General features: G+C 36.1%; 1 protein-coding gene across 9 annotated transcripts in view; it reads right to left on the bottom strand.

Moving 5' to 3' along the window:
• Window positions 1–13,997, bottom strand: part of ERC2 (ELKS/RAB6-interacting/CAST family member 2) — a 413,891-nt gene that overhangs the window by 111,861 nt on the left and 288,033 nt on the right. For all 9 annotated transcript variants that reach the window (XR_007628669.1, XR_007628670.1, XR_007628674.1 and 6 more), the window contains one exon: window positions 9,912–10,046. Coding sequence is in view for 1 of the 9 variants with exons in the window: in XM_050312867.1 (XP_050168824.1) it covers window positions 9,912–10,046 (135 nt within the window). In the remaining 8 variants the exon portion in view is untranslated. The remainder of the gene's footprint in view (window positions 1–9,911; window positions 10,047–13,997) is intronic.

The raw sequence follows: 13,997 nt of genomic DNA, 5'->3' as shown, positions 1-13,997 counted from the left end.
GTGGCTTTCAGATAACAGGGGCTACATTACCCAGCGGGTTAGAAACAAAGGAGAACTCTAATCATGGTCTACATGATTAGGTAATCTAGAAAATTTTAATAATCAGATGCCAGGAATCATCAGTCATTCCGCACATGGCACACTCTGGATTACTGGTGAACATGGAATAGCTGCAGCAGGTTGTATTCAGCAGTGTCTTGGAAGAGCAACAGATCTACAGCCAATACAATTGGTACTGAGGGTTGGCCTCTGTACAATACACCCACCTTGGGGGGTATTCTGGATTAATTTAGCCTTATCCCTGAGACTGAATTCCCTTTAGCAATTTCACTGTGCTGGAGGACCTCCTGGAATGTATCTTCCATTTAAGTTCAATCAAAAAGGAATTTGAGGTGCCCACTCCAACACTTTTGGATATGAACCCTAGTGCAGGAAGTGAGAATGATGAGGAGGATTTGATTCAAATCTGCATTCTTGATCAGAACTAAAATCCTAACATAGGTGCACACGCTGCAAAAAATGCACTACTATAAGGTCAACTCATAAAAATATGTGTATAAAATTTGGTTACAGCACAATACTCCTCATTTTTGTGGCATGCAAGTATCTTTTTAAAATCCATTCTTCAGGAAAAAAAAAAATCCTAATCTCCTTTTAGCCAAAAGCTTTTGCAACACAGGCAACATTAAACACTTGATGAGTTAAGCTTTTCTGGCTCTCTTCCCACAATAGAAGACCCTTCCTGACAAGGCTCATCACATTTCCCTTTCATGTGTTGCATGCTAAGAATTAATGTCTTAACTTGGGTTAAATAAATCTACCGATAACCTGCTCATCTCTTCAACTAACTTTCTGATGACTGATTTAAGTTACTCTCCTTGTTATCTGTGGCTACTAATGGGTCATTAAACATGTAACTTCTGGCTCTGAACTGTGAGACTGTCCTACTTACAGCAAATACCTACCTTTACAAATAATGATTTCCCCTTGTTACAAAGAAATCTACCTGCTAAGCAATGACATTTCATTCAAATCAAGAACTTAGTCTAAAATCAGAATCTTTCAGAGCTTAGAGAGACTTTTACCTGCTACTCAGTTTCTAGGAGCAAACATATCTGAAGACTAATCTCCTAAACTCTCCATACGCACAATAATTGACCACAGAAGAGTTTTGTGCATGAATGATTTGAAGAACTGAGCCTATAACTAGAAAGCAGGAAGATTAACAGTGGATTCATTTAAGTCTTCGGAGTATAGAGTTTTAGAAGGTCTTTATGTTTCATTTGTATATTCAAAAAGTTGAATAAATCTTAAAAATTGCTTCAGCAATTTGTATCTATGTCAGAGGTCTATTTTCATAGCTATCCATAACAGAAAGGGTCACAAGTAACCATGCATCACCCAGCTATGAAAATGACCATAAAGCCCATCTCACCATTTGTTCTATTTGTATATAGTAAGGTTAAAATCCATCAGAAATACTGGAGATGGGGGTAAGTGAAAGGTTGTTTCTGACCATTTACTTTACAACACCCAGACTAGCATTAACAGGAGTAAGATGTTTCATCAGATACTCATGCATTCTAAAGTTTTATCACTAGATGAAGCGGAAACTCAATGCTTCTTACAAGAAGTGGTCCGTGAAATCAGATTTGCAATGCAAAAATTTATGGTCCCCTTTGTAGTGAAAGCCTGTGACATGTTATCTCACTTAAGTAACCAGTGCCAGATATGCAACTTTTGTTATCAAGTTACTGTCTCCCAGAAATGCATTTTTGGCTCTTTCAGCTGGTCTGAAGACCTATTTTAGACTATGATGGTGGCAGATAATTTTTCTACTAAGAAATATAAGATAAATGTAAACCTCTATATGTGTTGTATATTATAACACACACATTCAGGGGAAGTGAGGGGGAGAGGTTTCTATAGCTAAACATGATCTCAAAAAATTCTTCCATATGTGGAAAAGACTGCAAATCTAACATATAAATATAGATATATATAAATATACACACTGAGCAGTGTGTATACATTTATATCACATTCATTAAACCTCAAAACATAAAATAAATTCATTTCTGTAAGCACAGGAGAGGTATAACTTTTCAATATACAAAATCCATCTCCTGGAGTATCATAGAGAGCAAAAGCTATTTTCTACTTCTTGCTTTTAATACAGGTCAGGTTCAGCTGGTATTTTAATAAATTTCAAATTTAGCATAATTGAAAGGTATAAGAAAAATAATCTGCCTACAATATAATTACAATTAAGAGGAATAACAAAGGAATTAAGAAATATTACAAATTTCTATTGGCTTTTACTTTCAGTGACAAATCTTGAGTAGTGAACAATGTTTGTAACTGCAAAATGGCAGCATATCAAAATCCAGAAATGGAGTATCCCTGAAAGAGAAATTCAAATTCAGAGCAGATCTTCCAGATTTCAAGGCACCTTCTTTTCTTCCATCACAAGTAAAACGTGACTTAAAATAATCCTTAGATTTGAAATCACTCTTATTAACCACAAAATGTAGGCAAGCCCCTGTGGAAGACTATTTCAGTTTTCTTTTGAGGGTAGACAGAAATACTCAGGTGTCAGAGGCAGGAAAAATTCTCTGTATCTACTGAAATAATGACATGATAAGACTTTCTGACTTTTGGGAAATGCTTAGACAAAAATTACATCCTCATTAGAAGAGAACAATTTGCCACTTGGTAGTATGTTTCTAATAAACAATACAGCTATGATAACTGCATACAATTTAATTGGAAAATTGATGTTTTAAAGGTGACCATGATACAAATAGGATTTTACTGCATTCAGTTCAACAAGTCTGAACAATGGGTGATACGAATCACAAGTTCTTTGTTCCAGAAGAATAATATGTGTAGCAAAGATGAAAAACTAGAGGAAATACTTAAAAATTTGAAAGCATTTATATGACTAATTTGCACTGCACTCTTGAGTTCTCGAAACACTCATTAATTCAGCACAATACTAGTTATTTCCAGTGGATATGCCTGGGATTGTTTATACTGAACGTACCGACAAGCAAACCTTGCCCTGCCCAAATTCCTAAATCAAATAAATCCATGTGACTCCAATGAGCTTAGTGCAGGCTCAGCTCTGTGCTAATGCAATTGCGTATTTCCTTGCAGCTTGAGGCACCAGCAGAACAAGTTCACGTACATTTAGTGAACAGACAAGAGCAAGCTCACACCTGCCCAAATACAATGTGTAAACACACAGGATAAAGAAACACACAGAATATTAAACAAAACCTGGGTCAGGGAGGAAGCCAATATTTCCAATTTACTCCATAAAACAGCTATATCATATCACTCTATATGACAATTTCACTGGTGCTTTGGGTTTTCCCCTGTCTTTTTATTTTGTTTCTCTGTCCTGAAAGACAAATTCTCAAAGATGCAGAAAACTCCCAACAAGATATTTCAGCTTTCCAGGTACTAAACTTCTGCTCTGATTGAACTTTCTACTCACAGACACAAGGAGTTTGAAGAATTGTATGCTTTTCAAATAACCATGTTTATTTGCATTAGCTAAAATAATCTGTTATGGTTTAAGTTTGTCCAGATTTTAGGATGTGTTGTTTGGTTTTGTGTTGTTTTGTTGTTTGGCTTTTTTTAAAGGAAAAATCTAAATTTCAATATTCCTGAGGCCTATTCACGAGTTGGAGGTTGGCAATTTTCCAGTGTAAGGCATTATGCTAACAGCCAGAGCTGCCAAAATACACAAAGTAGCATGCTCTCCTTTCCCCTACAATTACATATGGATCAATACAGTGATTTGTAGATCAGGATCCAGACACTAAAATAATAATCGTCGCTTGACTGTCCTGTGGTTCTGATTCAAAGTCATCCACCCCAAACAAAATCCCATCTGACCTGCTCAGAGTTTTTCACATATCATCTTTCAGCAACTCCAAGGACATTTAGCAGTTCCAGCTGATGAACAAAGACCTGTTGCCAAGACCAGTCACCACTATACAAAAGAATAAACAAATTTTTTGAGAGCACATGGTCTTCTTCAAAAACTTAGTTTGTAGTGGCATACTAAAATTCCTTGGCAACCGTCAGTTTGTTGTCAAGTTTCATGCATCACTGCATGTGATTTCATTTCTCGAATGAATTTACCAGCATACTTTCAAAAAGCCTGTTTTAAAACTGCATGTATGTAATACTAAGACAGCTACAGGCCAGCTCTGTTATAGCTGGCTTTGTGACTGGAGAGAAAGTCCTGTCCCATCACTGTCCTGATAAGGAGGACTTTTCCTTTAGATAAGAGGATAGTTCAGAGACCTTGAACCACCTTTTAGGCCTCCTTGCTGAGATCTCAGAGCAATGAAAAACTTGTTGGTGAGTTTGTGTCAAATTACTTCTAAACACCACTACCTTGTAGAAGGACCATCAAAAATGTTTTAAGTAGGAACAAAATCTCTATGTAGCCAGACAGGATTAAAAGATGTAAAAGGACATCTTTTTACATGCTTAGACACCATGTGACATTCCATCCCCAATTACAGCTTCTAAGAATAGGGCCAACTTTTTGGAAACCAGCCAGCTCCTAAAGCCTTATGGCACGCCCTCTGATATTCACATTTTTCTAAAAATCAGATTCTTTTTTATGAGAAGATAATCTCTCATCATAAAACAAAATTAAAATATATTTGTAGCCTTGGTGACCACAGAGCAAAGGGTTCAGCTTTGAATCCACCACAACTTGGGAATTCAGTAAACTCTTAGGAGATTAGAAACACTGTACATTTTATGTCTTTAAAAGCCCCAAGTACTATGGGAAGTAAGAAGATTGGATAGTTCTTATAATAATCAGGTCTGGCAATAAAGTCTTAAAGTATGAAAATTCTTTGGATGTTATACTTTCAGTCTTCCACTGTGTGGATGCAGAATCAAGTTCTCAAATAGTCTAATTTCCTACTAAGAAAGGCATCAGACCAACCTAAGTATATCTGAGCCACATACATGTCATAGATTGCCTCCACTTCTTTTTAAGTCCCGTTTTCATCTAGAGATTCTGCTTCTAATTTAAATAATCAATTACAGTTTTTTACTATGTAGGAAGGAAGGAACTGCACTTAGGACCTTCAACCACATGGCAAAGTTCTCGTGAGTTTGAAGAAGAATGTCCTGGGTGATGGCAAAGGAATGCTATTTGTTATGTGGAGAACATCCCCGAGCTACAGATCTGCCATATGTGCCAGTAGGCTAAGGACTGTAAGGATTTTGAGCAGGAATGTCAAATGCCCACAGAAATTATTAGTAAGTGAATATGGGTGACTAGAGCCTGGAACTCAGAAGAGGAAACAAACAGGGAGAGGCAGAGAGGTTCCTGAGATTAAAACCCAAAGGTAAGAAGATGTCTCAGTTTGACCAGACTGGTGGTTAGCAAGGCAGAATTCCCTGTTGATTATTAATGTGCAGTCCTGTTCTGATACTGAAAGGATAAAGGTGACAGAAGGGCTGCAGTGCAGGAAGGCAGCTGTGACAGGGAATACAAATGTGCTGATTCCTAACAAGTTCCAACAGTTACAGCAATTTGCTTCAAGAGCACACAGTCACTTGTGTGACACAGACAGGCACTTCCTTCAAGACATTTTCCATATAAGGAAGAAAATGGAATGACAATGTGGGCAACTGAGGCCAAGACAAAAAGGTTTTGAGGAAAAACAGTAAGTATGTAGAGGTGAGAAATATGAGAGATATGGAGCTGGGCAACAGGTTTTGTGATGAAGTCTCAGCTATGAGGAAGGACATCTTCTAAATCTGGAAGTTCAAATTTATTTAGCCATGGGGGTTTTTTTGTTCCAGATAGATCTTGGATACAATGATCCAGACTAGATTACTGTAATGCACTCTACAAGGGGCTCCATATTACAACTCCTTGGAAACTGAAGCTAGTACAGAATGCTTATTAAGCTCATTTTCATGCTAGGAGTATTACACCCACATTTCAGGATACACACTGCCAAAATGTTTCCAGGTGGAATTTAAGAAAGATTGCCAACTCTTAAGCTAAAACTGAAGAGAATAAATTGTTGTGTTGTTTTGGTTTTTTTTTTTTTTTGTGCAAAGCACAAAATTATCTTTTTTTCCCAAGTTTTTTAAAGACTAGTAAAAATGGTTACTATTGCAATGCCAATAACATGGCAGCACTCAACCTCCATATATTTATTCACATGATAAAATCAGATACACCAACATAACCAGGGATCACATCATGGCTCACTGTAACATGACCATGTGTATGGGCAGAGGACAGTTGGAGTCTTCCTACTGTTTGTGAAGCTTTCTTACAGCTTCACCAGAGTTTAGGAAAGACAAGGATATACAAGGGCAAAAAAGGTCACCAATCTACGCCTCTCCCTAAACAGAAGAGCAAAAAGAGGGAATAAAGGCAAGAAGTGCCTGGAAACTTGATTTTGCTCCTTAGCAGCAGCCAGAAGACCTAAACACCTCCATAACATCTGAGAAAAAGGTGTTCAAGTAGTCCTTCAAGAGAAGTCAGAGAGCCTATTCCTTCACTACTCTAGAGCCATGCTGCCACATGCTGCCCATGGCAGGATATGAAATCAAGTACAGACATACATAACAACATGCAGGTATTTCTCTACAGAAATGTAGCATGTAAATTAGAGAATCCAGTATTATCTACAGAAATTAGAAAAGTTTCAAGACTAACACTGCACGTTCAACTATAACTCCCCAGAAGTTGTGAGAAAACTTTCAGAACTCCTCCCTAGCATTCACTAAATTAACTGGCATTTATGTTACAATATGCACAACTTCCTTGTCACCTTACAAAATTAAAAATCTCCTCTGATGATTTGCAATGTTATTATCTTTTTCAGTTTGTTCTGTTCTCAAATTGCTGCACAAACGAATGTCATACAGAATGGTAAATACAACACAGAAAGGAAAGAAAAAATAAACCCACTACTAAAAAATATAGGATAAAGAAATGACTAGAGTTCACTCATGATTATCCTTGTCTGTGCTGTTCTCAAGGATTTTGCTATGCATCTCCTATTTGCTTGCTTTGCAAGTAAACATATGCTGGTCTAACCCATGGTTCACAGAGTCTGTGGAAACTTAGGGAGCCCTTCAGGAGAACACCTATTCCAAGTCCAACATGAGGTGAAATAAAGTTATATTCATCTAACCTGTTCTTAAAAATCTTCAAGAAAAGACCTTCCATTACATGTATATGAAAGAATGTCCACGGTTTCTTTCCACTTACAGATTCATTAGACTCAAAGTGAAAAAGTTTTCTTTTTAATAACTAACCTAGTTATTCTTGGCAAAATTAAATTTACTGCTCCTACTCTTTCTCCACTGGGCACTGGAATACAATTGATCATCGTCTCCTTTACAACAACATTTTATGTATTAGAAGACTTATGTCTCCCTTTTGGTACTCTCTAGACTAAACAAACCATGTTCTTTAAGCCTTCCTCACAGGTCATGTTCTCTAAAACTTCTATCATTCTTGTTGCTCTCCTTTTGTCCCCTTCTAATTTGTCTGTGTTCCTTAAAGCATGCTGATCAAAACCTACAGAGCCTTTCAGATGAGGTCTCACCAGTGCTCAAAAGAATAGAATAATTGCTTCCTGCTTCTTTTCCAGCATTATACCTATCCCAGAATTAGATCCAACTTAATTGCAATGGTATTCCATTGTGCAATTTAGATCCCTTTTTCCATGCTATTACCTCATCAGTGCACATGACTTCTCCCTTGTAAAGAAACTCATCTTGACCAAATTTCAAATTACTGATTCTAGATTTTCTCCAGTTTATGAAGACTGGAGGAACTTTTTAAGCAGTTTAACTGCTCCTACTATGCTACGGAACTTCTTACAGCTTGATTCAAGATCAACAACATTAATGGTTTCTCTACTTCACCACTGAAAAAATCTCTAAAACAATACTCCACAGAAGCAGATAAAGGACAGATCTCTTTTGGAACCCTTCTGTAACTGGCCCCATTGTCTGACAATGAGAAACAGAATATTTGCCTGTGGCACATTGTTTGTATCAGTTGCTCACCCACGTCATGATGATTTCATAATTATTTAAATAAGAAGATTATTTACAGTTACAGCTTTTATTACTCTAATTCATTTTACATTACTTGTTAATTACATTACAAAATGATGTATTTATTTGTATTTACAAATATATGGTGGGACAGTGTTAAAGGCATTATGAATTCAAAGTATGTTGCAGCTACCATTTTCTTCTTTAGCCACAAAACCTTATCAAAGGAAATCAGATTTGCTTGACAAATAGAAGCATAATAAATATAGGGTGGGAATGCTAGACCAGCGTTCTGTTTTAGAGAGTGGCCCAAAACCATCACATAGGAAAAGTGTTAGAACAAAGTGAGCAGTGATAAATGACCTCCTATCTTGAAGAATGTAAGGCAGAAAAATAGTTTATCTGGTCTAGGATAGGAACCACCAGTTGATGATGATGAAAACAGGGTAAGGATGAAGCAAGTATAAAGTGGGCTGATATCCACTGAGATGGACAGATAGATAAGGTCACATGGTCTGATGCACACACCCAGCTACTGAAAATGAACAATAAAAAGAGTACTGGCTTTCTATTGATTCAATGATTAATAATAATTTGTTCCATAACTTTCCAGGGTCTAAAATAAAGTGACTCATAAATCCCCATATGTTATTTATAAAGATGAGAAAAGCTTTGCCTTCCTCGAGGCTCCAAGGATCTCCTATATCCTGCATGGGATTGTTCAGTATAATCATGAATAACACAGAGTAAAACTGAGAGTTCTAGTACTAGTAAAATATCTAGTATTGTATCTGTTCTATCTTTAATCACGTACCTATTCCCATCATTCATATAATGTCTTTACGTTCTTGAAGATGTTATGATACAGACTTTCATTATGCTCCTTATCTATTCTTTTCCCTGATTAACCTGTTACCATGCATTGAAAAGCACCTCCTTGACTAGATGTTTGTTCTCATATATTGTCTTGTCCCTCAAGTTTTTTTCACAGGTTCAGGTTTCTTGAAGTAGTTGAAACCAGTGTCTGGGTTTCAGTAACACTGCGGAGGTTGTTACCTGTTTTTTCACTTCTCTTAATTCTGTTTTTTCATTCTAGCCCTTACATAAAGTCCAAACTTTTTTTTAAACACAGACATTTCCAGATAACTTTTCCTTCTTTTATAAACTCAGCCAACTTATCTCTGTTAATCAGAAACAGAACTAAACCAAGACAGCAAGTACTTAATATCCTTCTCCCCTTTCTGACAGAAAAATTGTTCTTAACATGTTCCAAGAATTCAAAGGATTCTGTGTTGTGCTGTTCAGGTTTTGGGGTTGTTGTTTTTTTTGAGTTGCTATCCAAGAAACTGAGTTTTCTCATACTTACCAGTTTCTGTCTTTAGTACGATTCTATTGGTCATTCTAAAAAAGGCATCTTTAGCTTCTTTGCTTCCTATTCCCAATTAGGTAGTCTATCATACATTCTAACTAAATTCCCATTACAACTTCATCAATTTTTTTGCCTTTTATTGCTACCCAGACACTATGAACTTATAACCTATTTTAGCATCAAACAATGACTTGTCATATAAAAGCAATGCTTAATTCTTTCTCAAGGTTCTCTATTTGAGGATTAGTTACTTGTGTATATAGACTCTTTTTCCTACTCCAGATAAAGGCACCAGACAAAAAGCCAAAATTTTAAACTATTTCAGGGATGTAATTAAATACCAGAGCTATTAGCTTCAGTTCAAAGAACACATCACTTGCTGTATTAATTCTTTGGAAAATTTATTTTATCTTGACAGAGCAAAATAACAAAATTATAAAACCTAGAAGTGAAAAACGAGGTGACCAACCTGATCTGGAGAGGGTCTGTGGTTGGAGTGTTGTGGCCTCCCAGGAGATCGATGATGGTGGTGGTGGTGATGGTGGTGGTAGTGGTGATGGTCATCATCATAGTTATCTGCCATCAGTTTCATTCTGTTTTGTGTCTGTTTAAGATGTAAAGGAAGACAATTCTATTACATGTTGAACATATTACTCTAACAGGAGTCAGAGTTTTAGGAAGATCTTGGCTCTCCTATTTTTTTGAAATCCAGGCTGCTGACTCACAAAGAAAAGGGAACAGAAATAGAAAAATAAAGTATGTGAACAAATCCTCTGTTTCAGCTTTCACATCTGTAGAATTGCACAAAAAAAGTCAGAAAAGTAAATGATCAAGGACGTTATGTTTGAAGCACGAACAACATTCAGCTTTCTAAATTTATTTAGAACAGTTTCCTATTTTTTTCCAGTCTAATATTATGTCTTAGCAATTAACTTTTTAAATCTCTCTGAAAGAACTAGTAAGTGTACTTCAAATAAAGTTGGCGGTTAGCAGGTACACAACAATCATGAATAGTTATGCTAAAAGTTCTGCTTTGGCTTTAATTGTACACCAGGATCACCCTGCTAAACTGTATGTGAAATGAATCTGAAAACTAACTGATAGACACAGAGGCACTTAGAGAAATAAGTGATTATGAAGCTTGACACATTACTGAATGGAAGTAATGTCTTAGATACAGATCTTGAAAAAGAGATCAACACTTCAACTACAGCTGTGTACAGATAATAAAATCTCTGTCACCATGAGATAACAAGATACATCACTGCCCTTTATCGCTATTACAATTATTCCATGCCATGAAATACATGGACTGGAATAATTCAAACCTTGCTCATAACACCAAAAATATCTCACTACCAATTGTCTGATATCAGTGGATACAGTCCTTGTTTTTTTTGTCTTAGTTGCACTGAAGATTGTCATAGGCAAACCTATTAAACTGCAATTGAGTTTCACTTAATTTTCCACTAACGAAGTCCAGAAGAAAATGTTGTCAACTCTGAAAAACCTCTCCCAAAATAAAAATAATCAACTAGAGACATACACAATTAATATCACACAGTTAACTGAAGGAAAGATAGCAGCCTTAACATACTTCATGTCATGCTCCAAGGCAGTAGGATGTATGGAAACACAGATGAGGATGCTGGCTAAACACACTGGCCCAGGACTTTGCTCAAACTAATGAGCATTTGTTCCTTTATTAACAGGTCTAATTGGCTTCCAATTCAAAGTGCCCATGAGACAGCTAGTGTCCCATAGCTAGTATCTTGTAAATTTACTTCCAAGACTGCTGGAATTTGATTTTCCTATGACAACAATCCTATATCAAAAACTCTGTTTGGAAAATTTCACTGGTAGGTATATCTGAAATGTAAAACTCAGAGATTGCTACTAAATTTCCCAATTTTAAAGTTTTTTGCTAAAGTTGAAAAGGTATTTGGGGGAAACAAAAGCAAACAATATTCATATTACATAATATTTGAAGTTAGTAAAAGTTAATGCAAGGAAAACTATTAACCACAGAATCACAGGAAATGTGTCTTTTCAGCAATTAATTTTTTTTCAATTGTCACAATGCAATGTCATAGCACTTCACACGATGTCCATTCGAAGGATCATAGAATACTACTTTACAGGAGGGGAGCTCTACTCAGTTCAAGTGAAAACAACCAACCAACCCAAACCCAAAACTTTAGGCATTCACAACAACAAGATACAGGAAAAAATCACAGATTAGATGTGCACTGTCAGACTTTCTGAGCATCTCCATAGCACTGAAACAACATCTTCTCAGTGTGCTACAGAATAAGAGGAACCTGCACAGTTGAAAATATTTCATTTTCTCCCCCCAGACAAGAAGCTGGAAGCATACAGCTGTATGAATTTCAGCTATGAATGTCTACTAATTTTTCTAAAATGACTATCTCAATCTGAACCATCATAGTTGGTCTGTTTGTCTTTAGATTGAAAGAGGAAGACCTTCTTAACAAAAGAGTGGAAAAGATGGAGAATTAATAGACAAATAATAAGCCACTTACTGTAAACACTGTAATACCCTGCCTCTTTAGGGAAGCTCCTAACCTTTTATTAGTTTATTTTCTTATCAATGAACAGCCTTAAATTTCCTACCTTTCAACTGTATTCCATAAAAGAATGCAAAAGTTAAACAAGATGATATATGCAATCCTAAAAGTGTCCTCTGTAATGAGGTGTTGGGGATTAGGCATGTCATGGGATAAGAACTGTAAATGTATGATGTCATCTTTCTAATTTGGTGCTGAAATATAAATAAACTACTTCTAATGTTTCTTCCTTTTGAATGCCAGATTGCAGTAAAATGTGCACAAAGAAATGTTAATGCTCTAGTAGCCCTCCTTTAGTCTGTCTGTTCTGGAAGCAAAATACATTAGAAATGTGAAATGAGAACTTCTTTTCCACTCAAGTGACCATCAAACCATCCAAACTTTTACATGACTTGTGACTGTCATTAATTTCTTTAAATGATGCTAAATACTTCACAAAATATTATTTCTAAAAGCTTTTTGGTTTTGTTTGTTAGCTCTTCACAACAACAACAAATATGATTTTGAGGTTCTGTTTGTCTTTGCTTCAGCTACTGCTAGAACACTGTACTTCCACACTGAACTGAATTTTCCAGGCATGCTTAGTTTTGATTAAGAAGTACAAACATGGTATAATTTCAAACTTTTAGAAGCAAGACTTTTGAGGAGGATGCACTGGAGGATTTCTGGAGGAAAGAACAAAAGTAAGCCCATTATGAGGAACAATACAATCCTTTTCACATCCTCCTAAACAAGAATCTGTAACGTTACTTTTGTTTGCTCCCCTTGCTAACTTTTAACCTTTAGAAGGCTTTGAAATGCCAGTTATATTTTTATTTGAGAAAGAAATTAATTAACCACACTGGAATTTGTTCAGGACCCCAGGGCTTCACACCCCTACACCTACATTTAAGCTACACAGCACATACACGTGTTAGGACGCTGCTTCATCAGACAGGCAGTAAATCCTCATGGTCTGGGTCCACATCAACACATTCTGATACCACATACTGATGTGGCAACACCATCATTTCCTGCAACACCCTTGGCATACCTGAAAATTTCCTATTCAAGAACATCCAGGATCTTCTCTTATATTACTTTTGAACACAACAGATTATTCAATATGACTTTTCTGGATGGTCCGGAAACTCTAAATACACAATTAATGAAAATTAGAGTGATGATCGTACATGCATTTAAACTGCACTGTATGTGATGTGCATCATGTGTCACCCTGCACTTCTAATCTGAAATAGTTATATTGCATAGGTCAAAGTTTTATTCACATTTTTCCTTCAAACTTGAAAACAGGATTTCCCAAAATTTACACAGCTACAGCTCTTACAACAGTTTTTTTCTGAAAATGCCTGGTGAACAATAGGCCCACACCTGAGAAGGAGCAGGTCTTAATTTGGATTTATACCAGAGAAGAAAAACATGTTAACTTGTAAAATGCAACAATTAATTAACTGCTTCTCCTACAGACCATGTATGGCCTTATTAGTTCAAGCCTAAACAATGTCCTCAGATTTTTCTCCTTTAAATTTATTGACTACATTCAATAAATACTGCATCCATTTTGAAATAAAGGAATGATCAAGGAATTAAAAGCAACTTAAATCTAGGTGCACAGGTATATTAACCCTCAGGGCCTGAAACAGTCGTCTTTGATCATTCATTATCATTATTTGCTAAGCTGTCAAGGTCATGAATGGTATGTGTAACTGAATTTTTAACCCACTTACCAAAGAATTTATGATCTAGCACTGTAAAAAAACCTGACAGATATTTCTTGTCCTCCTAAAAATTCTGTTGAGTTTAAGTAAGGATATACTGAAGTGAAATGAAAGTCTTTGATTGACTGGTAACAGACTAAATAGCTTAACAGCAATCTGTAACTGTAAAACTATAATATTAAAACTGTCTTTTAAAAAATATTTTAGCAAGGTGGCAATAGGGAACTATGCTTTGATCTGTCATCTGGA

Source organism: Myiozetetes cayanensis, unplaced genomic scaffold, assembly GCF_022539395.1.
Source record: "Myiozetetes cayanensis isolate MyiCay16 unplaced genomic scaffold, myiCay2020 scf18, whole genome shotgun sequence".
Taxonomy (NCBI): domain Eukaryota; kingdom Metazoa; phylum Chordata; class Aves; order Passeriformes; family Tyrannidae; genus Myiozetetes; species Myiozetetes cayanensis.
This window is presented reverse-complemented; position numbering and strand designations above follow the sequence as displayed.